This window comes from Colobus angolensis, unplaced genomic scaffold, assembly GCF_000951035.1.
Source record: "Colobus angolensis palliatus isolate OR3802 unplaced genomic scaffold, Cang.pa_1.0 Scaffold566, whole genome shotgun sequence".
Taxonomy (NCBI): domain Eukaryota; kingdom Metazoa; phylum Chordata; class Mammalia; order Primates; family Cercopithecidae; genus Colobus; species Colobus angolensis.
The window spans coordinates 860,062-885,319 of record NW_012119221.1 but is presented as its reverse complement, the minus strand read 5'-3'; the positions used below and the strand labels follow the sequence as shown (position 1 = coordinate 885,319).

General features: G+C 44.9%; 1 protein-coding gene and 1 pseudogene across 1 annotated transcript; one reads left to right on the top strand and one right to left on the bottom strand.

The window, feature by feature from the left end:
• Positions 1-1,249: 1,249 nt before the first annotated feature.
• On the bottom strand, positions 1,250-25,258 carry SRD5A3 (steroid 5 alpha-reductase 3; the record flags this gene model as incomplete). The annotated part of the gene is made up of 5 exons (XM_011961706.1): positions 1,250-1,728; positions 3,823-3,957; positions 7,238-7,435; positions 12,317-12,459; positions 25,062-25,258. Coding segments are annotated over 5 exons (933 nt in total), but the record flags the coding sequence as incomplete, so codon positions are not given.
• On the top strand, positions 19,202-19,799 carry LOC105525910 (annotated as a pseudogene).

The window sequence follows — 25,258 nt, the reverse complement described above, 5'->3', positions numbered from 1 at the left end:
AAGTATAAACTTTATTCCTGAATATTTTCAGATGCATTCTGCTAGTTCAAATAAACTCACACAGACATTAATCCAATTTGAATAACTACATATGAATGAGGCTACAGTATTATTCAATCCAGAGTGTGTCACTTCCGTTCATGAAGGCTTGCTATGCATAAATATAAAAATATTTTATCTTCTGATGCTTTCACTTTTGAAGTACTCCCTTCAAGGGACTTAAAAAAAATTAAAGAGCTTTCAAAGTGTTCTGTGAGGCTATGATTTGAGGGAGAGATGAATGGAAATGGCTAATGATAGTTATTTAACTGGAGATATTTGTGGTAACATGCGAAAGTATAAATGAACTCCAACAAACTCATTTTTCCCTGAAACTTTTGGTGGAAAATTGTATATTATTTTGAGACAGGGTCTTGCTCTGTTGCCCAGGCCAGGCTGGGGTGCAGTGGCGTGACCTCGGCTCACTGTACCCTTGACCTCCTGGGCTCAAGCGATTTTCCCACTTCAGCCCACTCCCAAGTATCTGGGACTACAGACATGTACCACCACTCTTGGCTAATTTTTGTATTTTTTTTTGTGGAGATAGGGTTTCACCATGTTGCCCAAGCTGGTCTTGAACTCTTGGACCCAAGCAATCTGCCCACCTTGACCTCCCAAAGTGCTGGGATTACAGATGTGAGCCATTGCACCCAGCCTATTATTTTGAAAGGTTATTCTGCCTTTACTGAAATGCAACAAACAGTTATTGAGCACCTACTATATTATTATATAGTCCATCCCTACTAGGCTACCACAGCCATTGATGATCTTATCTCATCCTTTGTGTGTGTGTGTGTCTGTAAAGCTGTTTGTATATTTTTGGTTAGTTTGCTTGCGAAGCAGCTTGGAGAAGTTTCATCTACTTTTTTTTTTTTTTGAGACAGAGTCTCGCTCTGTCGCCCAGGCTGCAGTGCAGTGGCACCATCTCGGCTCACTGCAAGCTCTGCCTCCCGGGTTCACGCAATTCTCCTGCCTCAGCCTCCCGAGTAATTGGGACTACAGGCACCCGCCACCGCGCCCGGCTAATTTTTTTTATTTTTAGTAGAGACGGGGTTTCACCATGGTCTTGATCTCTTGACCACGTGATCCGCCCACCTCGGCCTCCCAAAGTGCTGGGATTACAGGCGTTAGCCGCCGTGCCCGGCCTGTTTCATCTACTTTTTATCAGTTCGTTGGTTTTATAAAGCATCTCAGAAAGTGGACCCAGAAATCGCAGATCTGCCATTAGTATTTATTCTTTAAAGATACTTTGGAGATTCATTTTCTTGCGTGGCACTGCCATGCTCATTCAGTGAAAACCTGTGGGATATAGATATGGAATGGAGAGTTTTAAACAGCTCTGCCAAAACTGTACTTTGGGCTCCAGACTTCACTGTCCTTAGGCATTGAAACCATCACCTGGTTTGCATTCTTCATGACTGAGGTTAACTTAAAACAAAAATGGTAGGAAAGCTTTTCTATGCTTCGGGTAAGAGACAAATTTGCTTTTGTAGAATTGGTGGCTGAGAAAGGCAGACAAGGCCTGACTAAAGAAGACATTTGTCACCACTAGCCACCAGGTGAAGTTGTGGAACCCAAAGGTGACAGCCATGGAAACGTAGATCATCAGTTCTGCTAAGTAGTTAGGAGAAGAAACATATTCAAACCAGTCTCCAAATGGGATCCTGTGGTTACAGTGAATGACCACTCCTGAAAGGGTAAAAGAAGATCTCATAAGCATTTAAAGGTTTGAAAAGAAAGTTTCACCACTTCACTCCCAAATCATTTACAGAAACGTTTTTTATTTTTTTGAGACACAGTCTTGCTCTGTTGTCCAGGCTGGAGTGCAGTGGTGCAGGCATGGCTCACTGTAGCCTCATCCTTCCAGGCCCAGGCAATCCTCCCATCTCAAACTCCCCAGTGGCTAGAACCACAGGTACGCACCACCATGCCTGGCTCATTTTTTGAATTTTTTGTAAAGACAGGGTCTGCCTATGTTGCCCAGGTTGGTCTCAAACCGCTGGACTCAAGTGATCCTCCCATCTCAGCCTCCCAAAGTGCTGGGATTATCAGTGTGAGCCAACCTGCCCAGCCCAGAAACTCTTATTTAGAAGAGTATCATAGATGTGTGTAAACCACCATCCTGTCACACTTCTGTCAGTCTATTACATATTGAAAAGTCATATGCTTAGGTTAAATTGTCAACTGTCAATAAGCACAAGAGAAAAGCCAGTTACTCCAGCAATCCTCCAAGCTACTACTTAAGAGCTCAGACTACTCCAGAGTCAGACTGCACAAGTTTAAATCCTGGCTCTCCCACTTACTAGCTGTGTAACTTTAGATAAATTGCTTAACCTCTTTGTGCCTTAGTTTCCTCATCTGTAAAATGAAGACTAGTCTGTCATCTCATGTCGGCATTGTGAAGCTATATGTAAAGCACTCAGAACAGGGCCTGGGACAAAATAAGTACTTGATAAATATTAAAACTATTCAATTTTTTGGCCAGACGCGGTGGCTCATGCTTGTAATCCTAGCACTTTGGGAGACTGAGGTGGGCGGATCACCTGAGGTCAGGAGTTCGAAACCAGCCTGGCCAACATGATGAAACCCCGTCTCTACTAAAAATATAAAAATTAGCCAGGTGTGGTGGCACATGCCTATAATCCCAGTTACTTGGGAGGCTGAGGCATGAGAATCGCTTGAACCTAGGAGGCGGAGGTTGCAGTGAGCTGAGGTGGCGCCACTGCACTCCAGCCTGGGTGACAGAGTGAGAGTCTGTCTCAAAATAAATAAAATAAAATAAAATAAAATAAATAATAAGCCAGGCACAGTGGCTCACGCCTATAATTAGGGCACTTTGGGAGGCCGAGGTGGGTGGATCACCTGAGGTCAGGATTTCGAGACCACCCTGGCTAACGTGGTGAAACCTTGTCTCTACTAAAAAAATACAAAAATTAGCTGGGTGTGGTGGTGCACGCCTGTAGTTCCAGCTACTTGAGAGGCTGAGGCAGGAGAATCACTTGAACCCGGGAGGCGGAGGTTGCAGTGAGCCGAGATCGTGCCATTGCACTCCAGCCTGGGTGGCAGAGCGAGACTCCATCTCAAAAATAAAATAAATAAATAAAACTATTCATTTTTTTTTTTTTTTTGAGACAGAGTCTCGCTCTGTCACCCCAGCTGGAGTGCAGTGGCACGATCTCGGCTCACTGCAACCTCCGCCTCCCGGGTTCAAGTGATTCTAGTGCCTCAGCCTCCCAAGTAGCTGGGACTACAGGTGCCCACACCACTACACCCAGCTGATTTTTGTATTTTTAGTAGAGATGGGGTTTCACCATGTTGGCCAGGCTGATCTTGAACTCCTGACCTCAAGTGATCCACCTACCTTGGCTTCCCAAAGTGCTGGGATTACAGGCGTGAGCCACTGTGCCTGGCCTATTCAATTTCTAATATTTCAAAAAACCTAATGGAAATTGTACCTGTAATAAGTCGACACAAACTAACTTAAAGGTCAAGTTTTTATGCTGTGGCTGGTACTAACTCCATGGTAACACTTAGTTCTCACATGCTGATGAGATACAAAATGTAGAATCACAGAATGTCAGAACTACTTGGGTCCAGAGAGGTCTTTCAATGTAAGGCTCTCGTTTTCAGATAGGAAGATCGAGGCCCAGAGAAGTGTCTTGCCAAAAATAAATATTTGATATAGTCAACTAACTAGGGCAGGAAGGAAAAGTATACAGGCCCATGGAGAACTAACTTCTGAGGGTTAAAATCCATATGCAGAGGCTTTAAAAGAGGTCTCACCTGCTTTATTTTTCCTGAGATTGCTGAGAATAACATGGCACTTATACTGATGGGCAGATGACCAGATGAACATCATCATCCCGAGAATATGGAACCACCGTGCTTGCATCAGTACATTTTTCCCTGTTACGTAGGCTATAGGAATAAGAATTGTTAGCCAACACTAAACAATTTCACAGGCTCAGGGAATTAAACAAATCATTTAGTCAGCAGAAACACAATTATCCACTTATTCTGTTCCTCAATATCCTAATGTAATTTCCCAAGTACAAAGAGGGGAACCTGTTCCTCAATATCCCGATGTCATTTCCTGATGTAATTTCCCAGTACAGAGGGCAGAGCTCTGTCTCTCTGGACAAAGAAGATATGTTCATCAGTTACGGGCAGCTTCAGTCCCCGTGGCAGAGAATTCCATACAGACACATTCTCTTGCTTCTTCTCTAAATGGTTCAAGCACAAAGTTCAGCTCCCCTACTGTGATCTACTTTCGCATGGTAAGACTCTTTTGTGTTTACCTTGCTAAGTCCAGTTTTAAGTCTTCTTATGTTTTACAGTGAAGAAAAACACTTTCTAAGGAAATCTCTCTCTGAGCTACCATCCTGCTAGGGAGAGCCTGAAAGCGGAATGCTGACTTGACTAGCTCTGGCCAATGAAGGAAATCAGCAGTGGGAAGGCTACCAGGGGTCTTTCTCAAAAGAGGGGGACAGTAAACTGCAAGATGAACAACTCGATGCCATCCAGGTCTGGATAAGAGAGAACACAGTCGAGAGACTGAGTTTCAGGAGTGGAAACACTCAAAGCCTCATCTTCCACTTTCTTCTCTGGCTGCTAGGAAGAAGGGAAAAACACAGACCACCTGGTGACCTGTGGCGCAAACCACTGGCTTCAGAAAACAGAGACTTCCCTCTGAGCAGCAGGAAGCAGTTAGCTTAGTCTGAGGCTTGACTGAAGAAACAAATGTGTCCACTGATAATGGGCAAGAGCCTGAGGCTCTGGAGCCAAGGGGGAAGCCTAAAAAGCTGATTCAAGTAAGAGAACCAAGGATCATGCAATTCCACATGGCCACCTCAAAGCAGGAATCAGTTAATGACAGTTAAGGACTGATGAAAATCCACCGGTCTACCTGTGTCAGTTTATTTTTTAAAAGCTTGTTTTATATAATCAATCTACTATAGTCTTTTAGTGTTTATAAGTTTAGGCATTTAACTACTAGGTTATATTTTTAAAAAAGTTCAAAACAGACTGGGTACAGTGGCTCACACCTGCAATCCTGGCACTTTGGGGGACCAAGGCAGGAGGATGACTTGAGGGGTTTGAGACCAGCCTGCCAACATAGGGAGAACCTGTGTCTACAAAAATGAAATAAGCAAAATATTAAAAATACAGTTTTAAATCTGATAGGCTTCAAGAGCAAGTCAACAGGATGAAAAGTTAGAGTGTCTGGAAGTTCAAATCACTAATAAGTCCTTTACTCTAAATGCTGAGAATTTACCTATGGGAAAAAGGATTTGTTAAGGGTAATGCCAGAATTATAATGCAGGAAAAGGGAGGCAGATGGAAGGGTCACATTTCCTCAGTTCTACTCAGTATTTACTTGTTTATTCATTAGTTACTTAAGGAGTGCCTACTAAGCCTGGCCCTGCTGCAGGTACAAAGGATAAAGCAGGAAATAAGTCAGGCAAGATCCCAGTCCTTATAGTTACATCCTAGTTTGCAGAGTCTTCTTTTCACATTAAGAAGAACCCTGTGAAATCAGTATGTGTCAGTAATTACTAATGAAGCCTCTGAGGCTCAGAGAAGCTCAATGAGCCAGATGCAGGCCCATGAGACTCTGGAGCCCATGTTATTTCTATCACACCCTTTGGTTGGCAAATGCCCCAATGTGTTTTCTCTCAATGAGTTACTGAAACCAACTTTCCCCATATTGTCCCAAATGATCCCACATGACCCTGGAAGGACAAGAGGTGAAACAGAAAACAGCTTCAGAAAGGAGTGCTTGGAAAGTTATTTTTATGGGCTCCTCTTCCTTGACTGTCTATGCAGGAGGGAAGGCAGAAGTTGAGATGTAGCCAGTAGAGGAAACTCTGGGAGAGGCAGGTAATGCCAACAGACATGAACACACTGAAGTGCTCTGCAGAGTTCCTTTAGGGGGAGAACCAGCACTGCCCACCAGGAATGACAGCCCCTTCCATTGTACTGGCTGGCAGAATGCCACCACAGACATGCCAGGGAGGAATAAGTTCAGAGGCATCAGACAGAGAGATGATAGCTAAGTGGCTGGAGCCAATGAATAATTCATGAATTGAGAAAGATCATCAATAAATCCTCCTTTAAAATCACTCCTCTAGTCAGAGGCCTTAGGTTGAGCTACAGCAAAAGAGAGAAGACTTTCATGGGGCACTCATACCAAAATCTAACCTGAGGAGGAAGCTCACTCACAGATTGTTGGAAATCGCTAGAGTTTACGAGGATGGACAGGGCAGCTGGAAACATGGAGCCCTGGGTTTAGAGACAATGGTCATTACAGACCTACAGGGTCTAGACTGACAGATACTAAGGCTGCAAGGTCAGGTTAACCTCAGCACTATAAACTCATTTCCATCACCCCAAGTGACTTGATTTCTTTATAATCATGCATTGTTTTTACAAAACTGGTAGTCATATGTGTTAGATAACGTCCCCTCCTCCCCCCATAAAACAAAAAATCCCTTTCATTTCCTTCTCCTAAACAAGGTCATGGTTTGGCTTCCCTCTTTCTAGCTAGTGAGAGCTTAGAGACTAAAACACAATTTTCACTACCACAGTACTCTTTGTCCTCTCCCCTCAGGCAGTATCACTTGAAGAAAAGCTCTGTTGTGATGGGAACAATCACAAGAACTAAGTGGCAACAAAACGGCTCCCCACCCCCTCTGCAAATCCCAACTCCATGCAAGCACCACTCCCTTCCCTCATTTTCTTTTCTTTTTTGAGATGGAGTCTCGCTCTGTTGCCCAGGCTGAAGTGCAGTGGTGCGATCTTGGCTCACTGCAACCTCCACCTCCCGGTTTCAAGCAATTCTCCTGCCTCAGCCTCCCCAGTAGCTGGGACTACAGGCGTGTGCCACCACGCCTGGCTAATTTTTTTTTATTTTTAGTAGAGACAGAGTTTCACCATGTTGGCCAGGCTGGTCTCAAACTCCTGGCCTCAAGTGATCCACCTGCCTCGGCCTCCCAAAGTGGTGGGATTACAGGTGTGAGCCACCATGCCCGGCCTTTTAAAATCGATTTGAGGCTCATCTCCTTAAAACTCTGCAAAATGCACTGGGCCTGTCTCTTTCTTTTGCATGTCTTATAATGCTTAGCAGAGCACAAACCCTGAGAGCACCTCATATACCCTGGGGTGGGAGGCAGCTCCTGGCAGGGCTGGACCCACTCACCATTCCTGCCATCCATTGGCACTTGGCTTAGCACAGTTAGGCCAACAAGGACATAGTAGACAAGTCCAAAACAGTACTGTACGACGTGAATCATGACATTGGAGAAGACACTGACGTAGAGGCACTCGAAGAGTCTTCGTAAGCTGTGCAGCCACAGAAATACTAGCACTAAGAATGCAGACAGCGCCAGCTCCCCTCCTACAATTCAGAAGGCGACAGGGTCAGCATTTCTCTTCTGGGATTAATCCAAAGTTTTGTTTTTCCCTACTGTTAAGTACAGTATGAAATTCCGTCTAACATCTTCCTTTTTGGTAGTAAGGAAGAAATGGGACAAATGAAGTCAAGGAATTTGACTTCACTCAAATTACACAGTTATACGGTAATCTAGTGACAGGGCTGGCCCAAACACCCATCCCTCGACTGCTTCATTGTTTGACAGCCTTCCAGGCTTCATGGGACATCATGGTCAGGAGGTCTGTGAAGAGGTCTGTGGGTCTCTGGTCCCTGGCACTAACAGCCAGATGCAAACTGTCTGGAAGAGTTCCCAGTGGCCTCTGAGTGGCCCCAGCCATGGGATTCCCAGCATCTCAGGCACCACAGAGGCAGAGAGGGGGACAGGAACACAAACAGAGTTATGCATTTCTTTCCACATTAAAAAAAAAAGAAATTATACTTTTAGAGGGATGGTGAGCCCAAGATCTACTTCCCCACCTGTCTTTCACGACCTGCCCACCAAAAATTCTGAAGAAAAGCTGGCTTTAAAAAACACACACTTAGTTTTTCTCTTTTTATTTTTTGGTTAATTTTATGTGTCAACTTCTTTATTTTATTTTTGAGACAGGGTCTTGCTCTGTCACCCAGGCTGGAGTGCAGTGGCATAGTCAGGCCTCACTGCAGCTTTGAACTCCTGAGCTCAAGTGATCCTGTCTCAGCCTCCTCAATAGCTAGGACTACAGTCATGTGCCACCACGCCTGACTAATTTAAAAACAATTTTTTTTTTAGAGACAGGGTCTCCCTATGTTGCCCAGGCTGGTCTCGAACTCCCGGCCTCAAGCCATCCTCCAGCCTCAGCCTCCCAAAGTGCTGGGATTGTAGGTGTGAGATACCACACCCAGTCACTTAAAAAAAAAAAAAAAAATGAGTCACAGCTGGGTCCGGTGGCTCATGCCTGTAATCTTAGCACTTTGGGAGGCCGAGGCGGGCAGATTGCCTGAGCTCAGGAGTGAAACCTCATCTCTACTAAAAATACAAAAAATTAGCCAGGTGTGGCGGCAAGCTACTTGGGAGGCTGAGGTAGGAGAATTGCTTGAACCCAGGAGGGGGCGGTTGCAGTGAGCCAAGATCAGGTCACTGCACTCCAGCCTAGGAGACAGAGTGAGACTGTATCTCCATTTAAAAAAAAAAAGGTCTCATACACACACACACACACACGCACGCATGCACACCATAAAGATGCAACTTAATTAACTTTTACAAATTAAGCCAACCAATCCCACCCATATAACAGCACTCAGATCCAGAAACAGAACACTTTAGGGAGCTGAGGTTGGAGGAGATCGCTTGAGACCAGGAGTTTGAGACCAGCCTAGGCAACAGAGCAGGTCCCCCATCTCTAAAAACATTTAAAAAAATTAGCTGGGCACGGTGGCATGCACCTGTAGTCCCAACTACTCAAGAGGCAGAGGAGGGAGGATCGCTTGAGCCCAGGAGTTAAAGGCTGGGGTGAGCTATGATCATGCCATGGCACTCCAGCCTGGACAACAGAGCGAGACCCTCTCTCTTAAAAAAAAAAAAAAAAATTAAAAAATGAAACAAAAGAAACAGGCTGGGTGCAGTGGCTCATGCCTGTAATCCCAGCACTTTGGGAGGCCAAGGTGGGTGGATCACGAGGTCAGGAGTTCGAGACCAGCCTGGCCAACATAGTGAAACCCCTGTCTCTACTGAAAATACAAAAATTAGCCAGGCATGGTGGCACATGCCTGTAGTCCCAGCTACTCGGAAGGCTGAGGCTGGCCAATCACTTGAATCTGGGAGAGGGAGATTACAGTGAGTTGAGATCAGGCCACTGCACTCCGCCTGGGCAACAGAGTGAGACTCCATCCTAAAAAAACAAACAAACAAAAAGGCCAGGCGCGGTGGCTCAAGCCTATAATCCCAGCACTTTGGGAGGCCGAGACGGGCGGATCACGAGGTGAGGAGATCGAGACCATCCTGGCTAACATGGTGAAACCCCGTCTCTACTAAAAAATACAAAAAACTAGCTGGGTGAGGTGGCGGGCGCCTGTAGTCCCAGCTACTGGGGAGGCTGAGGCAGGAGAATGGCGTAAACGCAGGAGGCGGAGCTTGCAGCGAGCTGAGATCCGGCCACTGCACTCCAGCCTGGGCGACAGAGCTAGCGAGACTCCCTCTCAAAAAAAAAAAAAAAAAGAAAAAGAAACAGAACACGACCAGCACCCCCTAGTGTTCCCTTCCAGGCACTACCCCTCCCCCAAACTTACCATGGGGAACAACCCCTATCCTGACCTCTATCAGCACAGATTAGCTTTGACTGTTTTTGTATTTTAAATGAACTAAAACTTAGTTTTAACTCCTTAGGAACAAGTTAAAGCAAACAAATAGAATTCCTCATATCCTCACAACCAACCCTCCAAATACGAAACCACCCCAGTCAGTCCCACAGTAAACAAACGAAGAGACGAAGTTTTAATGAGTGGAGTGAGATCCGCTGATGTACCCTGCCCTCCCACAGAGGATGTACACGGGTTTGCTCTTCTTTTTGAGACGGAGTCTTGCCCTGTCACCCAGGCTGGAGTGGACTGGCAGGATCTCAGCTCACTGCAACCTTTGCCTCCTGGGTTCAAGCCATTCTCCTGCCTCAGCCTCCTGAGTAACTGGGATTACAGGCACGTGCCACCATGCCCAGCTAATCTTTTGTATTTTTAGTAGAGACAGGGTTTCACCATGTTGGCCAGGCTGGTCTTGAACTCCTGACCTCAAGTGATACACCTGCTTCAGCCTCCCAAAGTGCTGGGATTACAGGCATGAGTCACTGTCCACTGTGCCCAGCAGGGTTTGTTCTTTTTTTTTTTTTTTTTGAGACGGAGTCTCACTCTGTCCTCTTAGTCTAGAGTGCAAAGGTGCAATCTTGGCTCGCTGCAACCTCCGTCTCTTGGGTTCAAGCGATTCTCTCACCTCAGGCTACCGAGTAGCTGGGGTTACAGGCATGCGCCAGTACACCCAACTAAGTTTTGTATTTTTAGTAGAAACGGGATTTCACCATGTTGGCTAGGGTGGTCTTGAACTCTTGACCTCAAATGATCTGCCCACCTTGGCCTCCCAAAGTGCTGGGATAACAGACATAAGCCACCACACCCAGCTCGGGTTTGCTCTTCTAATTGTCATCTCTTGCAACCAGTTTCTCTGGTTATACAGAAAAGGACTGTTTCCAGGGTGCCAGTGGTTTGGCCACTGGAACAAAGGACAGAGATAAAACCAGAACAATTTGTTTCTAATTCTGCCCCTCACACTCTGCCTGACCTTAATTGAGGACATTTCATAGTTTTCATCTTCAATTCTTTATTTTTATTATTTTTTTTTTGAGACGGAGTCTCACTCTGTCGCCCAGGCTGGAGTACAGTGGGGCGATCTCGGCTCACTGCAAGCTCCACCTCCTGGGTTCACGCCATTCTCCTGGCTCAGCCTCCCGAGTAGCGGGGACTACAGGCGCCCCTGGCTAACTTTTGTATTTCTAGTAGAGACAGGGTTTCACCCTGTCAGGATGGTCTCGATCTCTTGACCTCGTGATCCGCCTGCCTCGGCCTCCCAAAGTGCTGGGACTACAGGCGTGAGCCACTGTGCCTGGCCCAGTTCGTTATTTTAAAAACTGTGCTGGCTGGGCACAGTGGCTCACGCCTGTAATCCCAGCACTTTGGGAGGCCCAGGCGGGCGAATCACCTGAGGTTGGGAATTCGAGACCAGCCTGACCAACATGGAGAAACCCCATCTCTCTACCAAAATTACAAAATTAGCTGCGCATGCCTGTAATCCCAGCTACTCAGGAGGCTGAGGCAGGAGAATCGCTTGAACCTGGGAGGCAGAGGTTGCAGTTAGCCGAGATCGTGCCATTGCATTCCAGCCTGGGCAACGTGAGTGAAACTCCATCTCAAAAAACAAAAAACTGTTTTTACATGTTCTTCATCCTGATGCTGAGGATGGCAAATTTAAAGGCTATTTTGTAATCGTCTGTTCAACAACTGTTTAGTCAATTTTATTATACTACCAAAGCCTTGCAGCATAACTTTTTTTTCCATGTTTTTCAAAAAGTAATTTTTATTTATTTTATTCATTTATTTATTTATTTATTTGAGATGAAGTCTCCCTCTGTTGCCCAGGCCTGGAGTGCAGTAGTTCAGTCTCAGCTCATGGCAACCTCCATCTCCCAGGTTCAAGCGATTCTCTTGCCTCAGCCTGCCGAGTAGCTGGGATTACAATAACGCCTGCCACCACGCCCAGCTAATTTTTGTATTTTTAGTAGAGTCAGGGTTTTACCCCATTGGCCAGGCTGGTCTCGAACTCCTGATCTCAAGTGATCCACCCGTCTTGGCCTCGCAAAGTACTGGGATTACAGGTACGAATGAAAAAGTAATTTTTAAATCACATTTCTGGAGTTCTAAGTCATTATCTTGGTTGGAACAGTATAAATGATAACTGTTTCCAGACAAATCCGATGGATCCTAAAAGCTTTCCCCCTTTTGTGTAAAGACTTCTTTATACATTTATCAACAGTACTAAAAATACCAGAGGGAGGACAGCCAGTTCTGCACACAGCACAGCACTTGCTGGGAAGTCAGAAGTGCTAACTCTTGGCTCTGTCTCCTTCTCAGGGAAGGGCTTAGGGACATCCCTTCGGCCATCCAGCAATGAACTGTGCAAAGCTCTTTTTTGCCCTCATCCTCCACTTCCCAGGCCCTTCGGAGGAGACGCCTGAGAGAGGAGACAAAATGCCAAAAACCGCTCCCTTGCAGACAGGAATGACAGGAATAGGATGCAGTGTTGTCATAAGCCGGGGGAGTCCTTACCCTGGAACTGTGCTGCCCCGAGAATTCTGAGCAAACCATGAAGCCAGCTTGGAAAAGGTGCTCCCAGGAACAGAGATTGTGTAAGGCACCAAAGCAGGAAGCCATTCCACAGCACTGAGATGATATAAAAGTGGGAAAAATACCTGCAAAAGGAAAACAAGTGAGGCAATAATTAGGTTAAATCCACTTTAAGCTGTTATGTGGGAAGATTATTTTTAGTTTCTCTGTCTTTCCCCACCCCTCCATTCCCAAAGTATACTTTTGCTTTTTAATAGAATCTGAATCCTGTAGGTGTTCAGATTTTTAAAATTTCCTTTCAAATAATGGGACCAATTAACTTTCAGAAAAAGAGGCCTCTCTGAGGTTAACAAGAACACAACCGACTGTGTTAAACTTAGAATAAAGTTTAGTTAGCAATCTCTCAGATTGCTGGGTAACAGAATTGGGTTCAAGTTCCCAAAACGGAGGCTGCAGGTCCTTGCAAAGAGAACCTAGATTGTGCTAAAACAAGCTAAATCTGTGAAAGATTTTGATTTCTATATCCCAAACAATATTGCAGGAATAGCCATACAACTGCTACACACGATTTGCATAATCACAGATATTTGGGGCTAGAGGAAGTAAAAGATCTTTAGGCATGACTCAGTGTTTTTCCAAATTAGGTTGACCTAAATTACTTTTATTATAAATGACTAATACTATAATCATAAAACTAGGTATTAACTCCTTATGGTTATAATTCTCAGACAACTACAGGGCCTGTTTTGCAATCAACACATCTACAAATTAAATACAAACAGGACCACAAAACCAATGCAATTGAAATTAGCAATGTTAATTTAATGTGAAAGACGATGTTGATTTGCTGACCAAAAAAAATCACCTAATATGGCACAGGGCCTAGGGCCTAGCAGGTTCTTCTTTTTTTTTTTTTCTTTTGAGACAGGGTCTTGCTGTGTCGTCCAGGCTGGAGTGCAGTGTCGTGATCACAGTTCACTGCAACATTGACCTCCCAGGTTCAAGTGATCCTCACACCTCAGCTTTCCAAGTAGCTGGGACCACAGGCGTGTAGTAGTCCACCATGCCTGGCTAACTTTTAAATTTTTTATAGATGCGATCTCCCTACGTTGCTCAGGCTGGTCCCAAACTCCTGGGCTCGAGATCCCTCCCGCATTGGCTTCCCAAAGTGCTGGGATTACAGGTGTGAGCCACCATGTCCAGCCCCTCATAGGTTCTTTTGAGGTCTGTTTATGTATACTTTTCTATTTTTTTCTATTCATTCTGAAACCTTTCTGACTCTATAGAGTGCCTGGTGGTCATCTGGCTTTCCCTGGTCTTCAATGCATCATGTATATATTAAATCCCACTCCTTCTTTTCTTTTTCTCATTAGTCTATGACAATAAAAGACAACCTGGTGCCAAAAGAGGATTAAACATAATCTCAGGGGCTCCTCCAGATGATCCAGAATATGCCTGTAAGAGAATGCACAGCCCCTGAGATCATGCCTACAAACTCAGTCTGATAAACTCTGATCCAACCTGATCATTCCATGGCAACCCACTCCACTCTGCCAATTACTGTTAGCAAATTCTATCACTGGCCAGGCATGGTGACTCATGCCTGTAATCCCAGGGCTTTGGGAGGCCAAGGTGAGAGGATCCCTTGAGGCCAGGAGTTTGAGGTTATAGTGAGCTGTGATCCAGCTTCTGCACTCCAGCCTGGGCAATAGAGCAAGACCCTGTGTCTTAAAAAATAAATAAATAAAATTCTATCACTGGATTTGCCATCTCTGGCCACACAGAACAAGAATTTTATTTCTACACAACAGCTCTTAAACTATTTGAAGAGAGCCATCCTGTGATTCCCAATTGGGATCTTCTCCAGGCTCAAGAGCCTACTTTTCACAGAAGTTCATGCATCAAGGTCAATCGCCACCCGTGGCTACTGATCTTCAGTTATACCACAGGGTCTTCCTTAAGATACGCTTCCCACAACTGACCCCAGGTATGGGCTGAGCTTCGTGGAGCAGAGTGGAAGGTCAAGAACATGCTGTTCTGCAGGCTCCCAGGGAAAGGCAGGAGGGATAGCTTCTGAAGGACAATTTCTCGACCAGCCACTTTACCTACTTAATTTTTTCACAAATATTTACTGAGCACTTCAAATGTATTGGGCAATATTCTAGAAACTGGAGACTCAGCAGGGAGTAAACAGACCAGGTCTCTGCCTTGATGGAGTTTACCTTACAGTGGAGAGTCAGACAGTCGACAACTAAACCTGCAGACATCTAGCATAATGCTGGGTCAGGGGACAGAGGGTGCAGAGGGGAGGCTGTTCTGGATGGGTGGTCAAGGATGGCTTCTCTGGAAGTGACATTTGGCTAGAAGGAGTCATCCTTTTGGATTTCTAGGGTAAGAACTTTCTAGGCAGAAGAAATAACAACTGCAAAGGCAATGTGGTGGGTGTATATTAGTGGTGTTCAAGGAACATTAAAAGACATCTGTGCAGCTGCTGTGGCATGGCCAACGGTGAGCGTAGAAGGTGAGGCAGGAGTGGGGAGAGGACATGAAGCCCTGTAAGGCCACTAGCTTTTATAATGGGGAGCCATTTGGGCAGAGCAGTGACTTGAGGTAGTAATTTATGTTTTAAAATTCCCTCTAGCCTACCCGGGAGGTGGAGGTTGCAGTGAGCCAAGATCGCGCCATTGCACTCCAGCCTGGGCGACAGAGTGAGACTCCGTCTCAAATAAATAAAATAAATAAATAAATAAATAAATCCCTCTAGCCTGAGCAACATAATGAGGCCCCATCTCTACTTAAAAAAAAAAAAAAAAAGAAAAAAATTTGCCGTGTGTGACGATGCATGCCTGTAGTTCCAGCTACTCGGGAGGCCAAGCAGTAAGTGGTGGTCATGCCACAGCACTCCAGCCTGGGTGACAAAGCGAGATTCTGTCTCAAAACAAACAAACAAACAAAACCCTAAAAATCCCTCTGGCTGATGGATTCTGGAGATAGGTGGTGGTGATAGCTGGATAACAATATGAATGTATTTAAAGCTACCTAACTATATATTTAAAAAACATTTAAAAAGTAAAATTTAAGTTATGTATAATTTACCACAATAAAAACATTTTAAAAGGCAGCAAAAGACGCTGGGTGCGGTGGCTCAGGCCTGTAATCCCAGCACTTTAGGAGGCCGAGGTGGGCGGATTACCTGAGTTCAGGAGTTCCAAACCAGCCTGGCCAACATGGTGAAACCCTGTTTCTACTAAAAATACAAAAATTAGCCAGGCGTGCTGGCACATGCCTGTAATCCCAGCTACTTGGGAGGCTGAGATAGGAGAATCGTTTAAACCTAGGGGGCGGAGGTTACAGTGAGCCGAGATTACACCACTGCACTCCAGCCCGGGAGACAGAGCAATACTTTGTCTCAATAAAAAAAAAAAAGGAGGCAAAAGAAAGCGTTGGTCATATATTTCATCATTCTTTTAAGCAAAAATATATCCCTCTGGTAACTACGTAGAGAATAGTCTAGTTGTGGGGGTAAGAGGTGCCGGGTAGAGCGTGACAAAACAGTTAGGACTATTTAATTCATCTTCATAACAATCCTATGAAGCTTATATGGTTATCTTCGTGTGGCAGATGAGAAACCCAAGGCTCAGAGAGGTTAAGTTACTTATCCAATGTCACACAGTAAGCGGCAGCCCTGATGACTATGAAGTTAAAATCATACTATTGTGCTCTCATTCATGCAATCTAGTCATGCCTGAACTTGCTTTTCTATCCTTATGTTACACGTACCGATTTATATCAAGCCTAAAGTCAAGCATATCACTCAAGTGGGTTTTGTGTAAGTTGCTAGGCTACACCATGCTGTGCTCTACTTGTGTCATGGTGTCTTTCATTCACAGGCATATTGTGTTGCTTTTTATTCCCACATTTTGTTTTGCTTGCCTGATTTCCCTCCATACATTTTCTATTCTTTTTTCTTTTTTTAGACTGAGTCTCGCTCTGGTGCCCAGGCTGAAGTGCAGTGGCATGATCTCGGTTCATTGCAAACTCTGCCTCCCAGGTTCACGCCATTCTCCTGCCTCAGTCTCCCGAGTAGCTGGGACTACAGGCTTCTGCCACCACGCCCGGCTAATTTTTGGTATTTTTAGTAGAGACAGGGTTTCACCGTGTTAGCCAGGATGGTCTGGATCTCCTGATCTCGTGATCCGCCCACCTCGGCCTCCTGAAGTGCTGGGATTACAGGCATGAGCCACCGCACCAGGCCTACACATTTTCTATTCTTTAGAGCAAGTCATACATAGCTCTTGTTTGTTTTTAAAGACCCAGCTTGAACCTCCAAAAGCTGATCTAAAATCTCCACTGTCTTCTGTTTTGGACAATCTCCTTTTTTCCTCCTTTGGCACTTTGCTTACTTGTAGCACTGTTGTCCAAGTCCTTGTAAGTAGGGATAAGGTGATCCTTATAGGATAATACAAGGTGCTGAGTGAGCCCTCCCTCATTTAACAAACATTTGAGTGCTTACTTTAAGTCACAACTGCTCCAGGCTCTGGGGATACAGCAGCAAACGCAATAGACAATTCCTGCCCTCATGGAGCTTACACAAGCGTACGCACACACACACATGCACAAAGTAAATTTTATAGCATGTCAGGTGATACTACTGAGAAAACTAAAGCAGAAAAGGCGAAGAAGGAATGCTTGGATGGCAGAATTATAACATCAAACAAAACAGACACGGAGGGGCCTCATTGAGAAGGTAATTTGAGTAGAATTACAGGAAGTGAGAGGATAAACCACGTGGCTATCTGGGGAAAGGCCTTTCCAGGTAGACGGAAACAGGCAGTGCAAGTAGGAGAGAAAACTAACAGAAATGCCCTCAAACCCGGAATAAAGCCAGACGGGGCAAACTAGAGATAAAGTCGGTAAGGTAGTGGGAATGAGACTGTATGAGGTCTTGGGCTTTTACTATGAATTAGAAGCTACTCTACAGTTTGGGGCCTACAAGACATAATCTATTTTTAATAGTAATACACATTTGCTGGCCGAGCGCGGTGCCTCACGCCTGTAATCCCAGCACTTTGAAAGGCTGAGGTGGGCGGATCATCTGAGGTCAGGAGTTCAAGACCAGCCTGGCCAACATGATAAAACCCCATCTCTACTAAAAATACAAAAATTAGCCAGGTGTGGTGGGGCACACCTGTAGTCCCAGCTTCTTGGGAGGCTGAGACAAGAGAATCACTTGAACCCAGGAGATGGGAGGCTGCAGTGAGCCCAGACTGCGCCACTGCACTCCAGCCTGGGCAACAGAGCGAGACTCCATCTCAAAACAAACAAACACACAAAAATGTACTTGCTGACTGCTGGAACAGACTCCAGGCCCCAGTCAGAGGCATTATGGGATTAAGGAGGGGAATTAATGTTTACTGAGTTCTGGTTAGATCCCTGGCCCTGTGCTGAATGCTTTAATATCACCACCAACGAGACCAACAGGTGCTATCGTGTCCAAAATTGGTTCCTTCCGGTGGGTTTTTGGTCTTGCTGACTTCAACAATGAAGCTGCAGACCCTGGCGGTGAGTGTTACAGCTCTTAAAGATGGTGTGTCTGGAGTTTGTTCCCTCAGATGTTCAGATGTGTCCAGAGTTTCTTCCTTCCAGTGGGTTCGTGGTCTCATTTGACATCAGGAGTGAAGTGGCAGACCTTCGTGGTGAGTGTTAAAGCTCATAAAGGTAGTACAGACCCCAACAGTGAGCAGCAGCACGATTTATTGTGAAGAGCAAAAACACACTCCTCCCACAGCATAGAAACGCGCGCCTTGCTGCTGCCAGCTCCCGTGGCCAGCTTTTATTCCCTTAATTGGCCCCACCTACATTCTGCTGATTGGCCCATTATACACAGTACTGATTGGTCCATCTTACAGAGTGCTGATTGGTCCATTTTACAGAATGCTGATTGGTCCGTTTTTACAGACTGCTGATTGCTGCCTTTACAAACCTTTAGCTAGACACAGAGCGCTGATGGGTGCGTTTTTAGCTGATTGGTACCTTTACAAACCTTTAGCTAGACAGAAAAGTTCTCCAAGTCCCCATGTGGCTCAGGAAGTCCAGCTGGCTTCACCTCTCACTATTATGCTAATGCACACCATCACCATCTCTTGCCTGGACCACCACAGTAGCCTCTTACCCAGTCTTTTCCACATGATGGCCAATCATCCTTTAAAACATAAATCACACAATGCAATGCCTCCCCCTCCCACACAAAGCCCTCAGTAGCTTCCACTCACTCAGAATAACATCCAAACTCCAGCATAGGTTGCAAGGCCCTGGCAAGCTGCTGTCTCCCCAACCCCATCCATCCTTCTATGTTGTCACTCATGCCCACTCCAGTCTTGCTCATGATCAAATAACCCTGCTAGATTTCCTCTAAAGCACTTATAGTCATCTGAAATTATCTGGCTGGTTTTACAATATTTGTTGACATGTTACTGTCTGCCTTCCTAGAGGATAAGCTCTAAGGAGCCTAGAATGATTCCTGGCACACAGTAGGTATCCATAAACACTGGTTAAATAAATGAATGAGAGAAGGTAAGCACCTCTTCTGAAGTTACTCTCAGAGTAGGCATCCAGCTAATCAGCAAACTAATTAAACCTCAAACCACTTTTTGTCATTCATTCAAAACACACTGACCAAGGTCCTTATTACCAGTCAGGCGTTAAGCTAGGGATATGGTAGCAAACAAGACAAATATAAACGCATGAAAAGTTTACAGTCTAGAGCAGGGGTTCTCACCATTTCTCCATCATGGACCCCTTTGACAGTTTGGGGAAGGCTACAGCCCTTCTCAAAATACTATACAAGCACAGGTGTGTGGCATGACCATGGGGAAGCAAAAGAAAACAAGGAAATATCCGACCATGAAGCGAATGCTTAGTCTCGGAGATCAGAGGCTTAAAGAAAAGGATAGATTAAAACCTAAAAAGAAAGAAAAGAAGGATCCCAGTGTGTTGAAGGAAAGAGAAATTCCCCAACACCCTACCTGCTTATTTTTCCAATATAATACACAGCTGGGCCCACCTTACCACATCCTCATTGATACCAACCTTTGTCAACTTTTCCACAAAAGCCGAACTGGACTTAGTGCAGTCCATGATGGACTGTCTGTATGCCAAGTGTATTCCTTGTATAACTGATTATATAATGCCTGAAATTGAGAAATTGGAGCAGAAGTATCAAGTGACACTAAGAATCACCAAGGACCCAAGATTTGAAGGATTACCATGTACACACAAAGGAACCTATGCAGATGACTGCTTAGTACAGAGAGTAACTCAGCATAAGTGTTATATTGTGGCCACAGTTGACTGGAACCTTAAAAGAAGAATCCCTAAGGTTCCTGGAGTTCGTATCATGTACATTTCTAACCACAGATACAACATTGAATGAATGCCAGATGATTATGGAGCCCCTCGATTCTAATTCTTATAAGGCACAGTTCCTCTGCCTTTCTTCAACGAACTTTTTCTTATTGCCAGTTCATTACACATGCAAGAGCGTGAATTATTATTCTGTTGACCTATTTGCTCTATTATGAGCTGAGGATGGTTAAACATGCTCACTCCCGCTTTTTTTTTTTTTTTTTGTGACGAAGTTTTGCTCTTGTTGCCCAGGCTGGAGTGCAGTGGCACAGTCTCAGCTCACTGCAGCCTCTGCCTCGCAGGTTTGGGCGATTGTCCTGCCTCAGCTTCCTGAGTGGCCAGCTAATTTTTTTTTTTTTTTTTTTTTTTTGGTATTTTTAGTAGAGACAAATACGTATTTTTAGCACAGAAAAATATGCCTCGGCCTCCCAGGGTGCTGGGATTGCAGGTGTGAGCCACTGTGCTTGGCCTGCTCACTTTTTGATGCTGTTTTGAAACTGATATTTTGTCTCATAAAAATGTTAGGCCAGGCTGGGCACGGTGGCTCACGCCTGTGGTCCCGGCGCTTTGGGAGGCCGAGGTGGGTAGGTGGATCTTCTGAGGTCAGGAGTTCAAGACCAGTTGGCCAACATGGTGAAACCCCATGTCTGCTAAAAATGCAAAAATGTCTGTGCATGGTGGTGCATACCTGTGTTCCCAGCTGCTGGGGGGCTTGGGCAGCAGAATCGCTTGAATTCGGGAGGTAGATGTTGCAGTGAGCCGATATTGCGCCATTGCACTCCAGCCTGCGCAACAAGAGTGAAACCCTGTCTCAAGAAAAAAAAAAAGAAAATTGAGGCCAGGCACATGGTGACTCACGCCTATAATCCCAGCACTTTGGGAGGCCAAAGTGGGCAGATCATCTGAGGTCAGGAGTTCCAGGCCAGCTTGGACAACATGGCAAAACCCCATCTCTACTAAAAATACAAAAAAAATTAGCCAGGTGTGGTGTCACATGCCTGTAATCCCAGCTACTGGGGGTGCTGAGGCAGGAGAATCGCTTGAACCCAGGAGGTGGAGGTTGCAGTGAGCGGAGACTGGGCCACGGCATTCCAGCCTGGATGACAGAGTAAGACTGTCTCAAAAAAAAAAAAAAAAAATTAATGATAGTCAAAAGGTACAAAATCTTAGGAAAAATATGTTTTATGCCTTTTTTGAGTTATATTGTACAGTGTGTTGCATATACTTAATAATGGAGTATTATACATTTCAAAATTGATGTTCTCATCACAGAAGTGTATCTGAAGTATTGGATATGTTAACTAGCTTGATTTAATTATTCCACATCTCATCCACAATTTATGACATCACTTTGTAACCTATAAATTTATATGATGATAAATTGTCAATTTACAAAAAAAATTATACAAGCATAATGTAAAATGCAGCGGGCTTACAAAGGAAACCAATTATAGTGACACACAAGTAATGCAACTACTAAAAAACAAATCTGCAATATAGTAATACGTATATTTCTTTCTTTCTTTTTCAGACAGAGTTTTAATCTTGTTGCCCAGGCTGGAGTGCAGTGGCGCAATCTTGGCTCACTTCAACCTACACCTCCCAGGTTCAAGCTGTTCTCCTACCTCAGCCTCCCGAGTAGCTGGAATTACCAGTGCTCACCACCATGCCTGCTAATTTTTGTATTTTTAGTAGAGATGGGGTTTCACCATTTCGGCCAGGCTGGTCTCGAACTCCCAACCTCAGGTGATCTACCCGCCTCAGCCTCCCAAAGTGCTGGGATTACAGGCGTGAGCCACCGCACCCGGCCTGTAATATGTATACTTCTTAATGTGTCTAATAACAAGATCTAGTGGTGAAAGACTATAGTGTTCTCATAGCGATGAAAACAGTAATATTTTGAGGTATCATCAATATTCTTAATGTAATATAAAAAAACTATCACAGAGTTGCAGGTACTGCTAATTCTACTGTGGTTTGTAGATTATATTCATAATTAAGGCAATGCTAAATTTCAGCTAGAGGGTAGTGAAAATAAAGACATTAACTTTCTTCCAACCCAAGTTTGCCCTGAATTCTATCCACAGATCCTCTGAACCTCCAGTTAATGCTCCCTGGATTCCAGTGGGGAAAGTCTGGGCAGCTCTTTTTGCCTCTACAGCCCAATTCAATTGCAAAGCTTCGATACCATTTGGAATCATTTTGAAATTTAAGAAGTTCTTCTACATTCACTATGCAACCCAAAGCATCATGATACATGTTCGAGGTTGCCTGTTTATTTAGACTTTCTGGGAAATCAAAACTCTAGGAACCAAAAGGAAAACAAAAAAAAGCAACCATCACCTTAATTCAAAAAAAAAAAAAAAAAATCTACCAGACAGGAGTCATGGAAACAAACATTCCAAGAACCGATTTTAGGTTTTATTCTTGCCTCCTTAGGAAAGAAAAAAACAATTCCAAACAAAATTACCTACATACTGCCTTATTTGCAGAAATGTGATTTACAACTGCCTATTTTTAACTATAGCAATTATGAACTTCTTTTCATTTTTAAGAGTACTGCTAGAGGGCCAGGTGCAATGGCTAATGCCTGTAATCCCAGCACTTTGGGAGGCCAAGGCAGGTGGATCACTTGAGGTCATGAGTTCAAGACCAGCCTGGCCAAAATGTCGAAACCCCATTCTACTAAAAAATACAAAAATTAGCTGGGCATGGTGGTGTGCACCTCTAGTCCCAGCTACTCAGGAGGCTGAGGGAGGAGAATTGCTTGAACCCAGGAGGCAGAGGTTGCAGTGAGCCAAGATCAAGCCACTACATTCCAGCCTGGGTGACAGCGAGACTCCATCTCAAAAAAAAAGAGTACTACTAGATTTTGCACAGGAAAAATATTCAAATATAAGTATCAAGGTTAACGTTACCAAATGATTTTAAATTTGGATTAACCAAGGTATTTACTAAATGCTACTATCTGGGATAAATCCATTCCTACTTGATCTTTCACACAGATTGAGCTTCACATGGTACAAGATATTTCCCATGAAGTATACCAGAGCATAAGAGCTTGGGATTTAAATTCCAACAGGCAGGGTTGAGGTACCACCCTTGCTAGTACTAGTATCATTGCACAAGTGCTATCTTCTAAGTTTGAGTTTGCACATGTGTAAATGGGAATAATGACAATAACATCTCCCTCACAGGTCTACTGTGAGGATTAAATGAGGAAAGGCATGTACTCCTTAGTAGTCATCACATAATCATATACGTAAGCACTTAGTCAATGGTGGTTACTATTAATAAACCAGTAAAATCTCTCTTACATGCTCCTTAGCCATTAACACATTTTTTTAAAATGATAAAAGTGATAAGCATCTTGTCAATGAAGACTCTTTGGAAAATACAGACATATAAAAAAGAGGCCATAGACTCTTACCTCCACCCAAGTCTATCTCCCTTTTTCATATAAACAGGGGTACAAAATTTGAAAAGAGAGTAATACATGTATTAATTTTTTGGAGACACTGCCAGTTTTGATGCAAGTTATCTTTTTTTTGTTGCAATAAAAACGCCTTTCATTACTGGTCTGGATGTTTTGTACCTTCTCCAGTACTAAAAGAGACGTCTGTTTAAATTTAGAGAGAGAGGGAAAAAAGGGCACTTGAACACTATGGGAGGTTCTACTGTAGAATTCTGGAAGAAGAAAAAGGTGTAAATTGTTTCACAATACAGTAGAAATTACAGGAAGTCCAAAGAGTACCAATTGTCACAGTAATGAATAAGGAAAAGGCATCAAGTCTTTTTCTTGACTGTCATATAATAACAGACTTGAGTTGCAACAGCTGGTGTGTATGCAAGTTCAGGGGATGATTTTACACGTGCCATTTAATCCAGGTACACTAGACTAGTACCTTTCTCAAAACTCAGAAAATAAATTGCTGCGAAGTTCAAAGGACTTAACCCTGATTACAAATGGGGTAACAGGCAATTTTTTGCTTAAAGAGAGCCTCTAGGAAACAGGAGGTTTGATCAGTTTGTTTCATGTACTTCTACTTCTTCCCTTTAGGGTGCCTCAGAATGACCTAGTTCTCCCTTCTGTGTTAACACCTGACACATCTTTCTCTGACAGTCAAAATCACAGATTATCCAAGTTTTAGAAGCCAAGTTATACTTGTCCCTTTGTTGCCTGCGGACCTGGGGCACTGCCTATGAGTGTTTCAAGCGATAACCCAGATGTTTTTAAACTTTAAAAAAAAAATTTTTTTTAATACAAGGTCTTTGTTATCAAGGCTAGAGTACAGTGGCATGATTATAGTTCACTGCAGTCTCTAACGCCTGATCTCAAATGATCTTCCTGCCTTCATTCCAAGTAGCTGGCACTACAGGCACACGCCACCACGCCCTGCCAATTTTTTATATTTTCAGGAGAGACGGAGTCGCACTATATTTCCCAGCCTGGTCTTGAACTCCTGAGCTCGAGCGATCCGCCTGCCTCGGCCTCCTAAAGTGCTAGGATTATAGGCGGGAGCCACTGCGCTGGGCCTAAGATTCATCTTAAGAGGCACTGTTCTATTTCTACCACCTCGAATAGTATTTGGCCAACTCTTTCCAGCTGTGTCCTGAATTCAAAGTGGAAAAAGGAGAAGAAAATTATAACAGGTCTCACAATCTCTGATTCTATTCAAACCCTGACGATTTAATCTTTCGCTGAACTGGGTTACAGAATCTTTCGAAAGTCAAATGGAGCTTCGGGACGGGCCTGCCTATGACGTGCACCTTGGATCACCTTCCCCAGGGGCACCTGCCTAGGTGCGGGCTAGGGCGACTCAGTCCTTTGTTCCCACTGCGAGGGTTGGGGAGAGAAATGGGGGAAGCCGAGGCCAAAGAGCCAGCCTGACTTCATTTCCACAAATGATTCTGGTGACCTCAAGTTAGAGTATGAGCCACTGGAGTGCAGGGGACGGGCAAGAGGAGAATTTGGGGCAAGGGGGACTTCATTTTGCTGCCTAAATTCGGATGACCAGGCCTAAATTCGGATGCGTTGCCATTTCCCACGGGGAAAGGCTCCGTGCGGCTACCAGTTCACATTCCTCCAGCCGAGTGCAAGCGGCTCCGTTCTCCCTCGGCGTCCGCGGACACCTGGGCACTGCTCCCCCGAGCCACGCAACAGCCCGGGCATGGCCGGGGTCAGGCGGAGGGAGCGCAGTCCTGCGCCCAGGAACCCGCGGGTGCCTCATAGGCCGGGTGCCGCCTCTGCTGCCCCCTGCCGGCTGCCCGCGAGCCGGGGCGCCCTGAACTCTCCGCGCCTGGGCCACCGCGGCTCGGTTACCTCTTGGGGACATCAAAGGCGCGGCAGGCGGCGGGGCGCGGCGGCTCCCCACACTTCGTTTTCCCATAGCGTATCAGGTCCTGAAAGATCGCGCAGTCCGGGAGCAGGCCAGGCGGCAGGAGCTGCAGCAGTAGGGTGAGCAGGAAGGCGGCGGTCAGCGTGAGCCACACCGCGCCCAGCGGGTTCAGCGCCGAGAG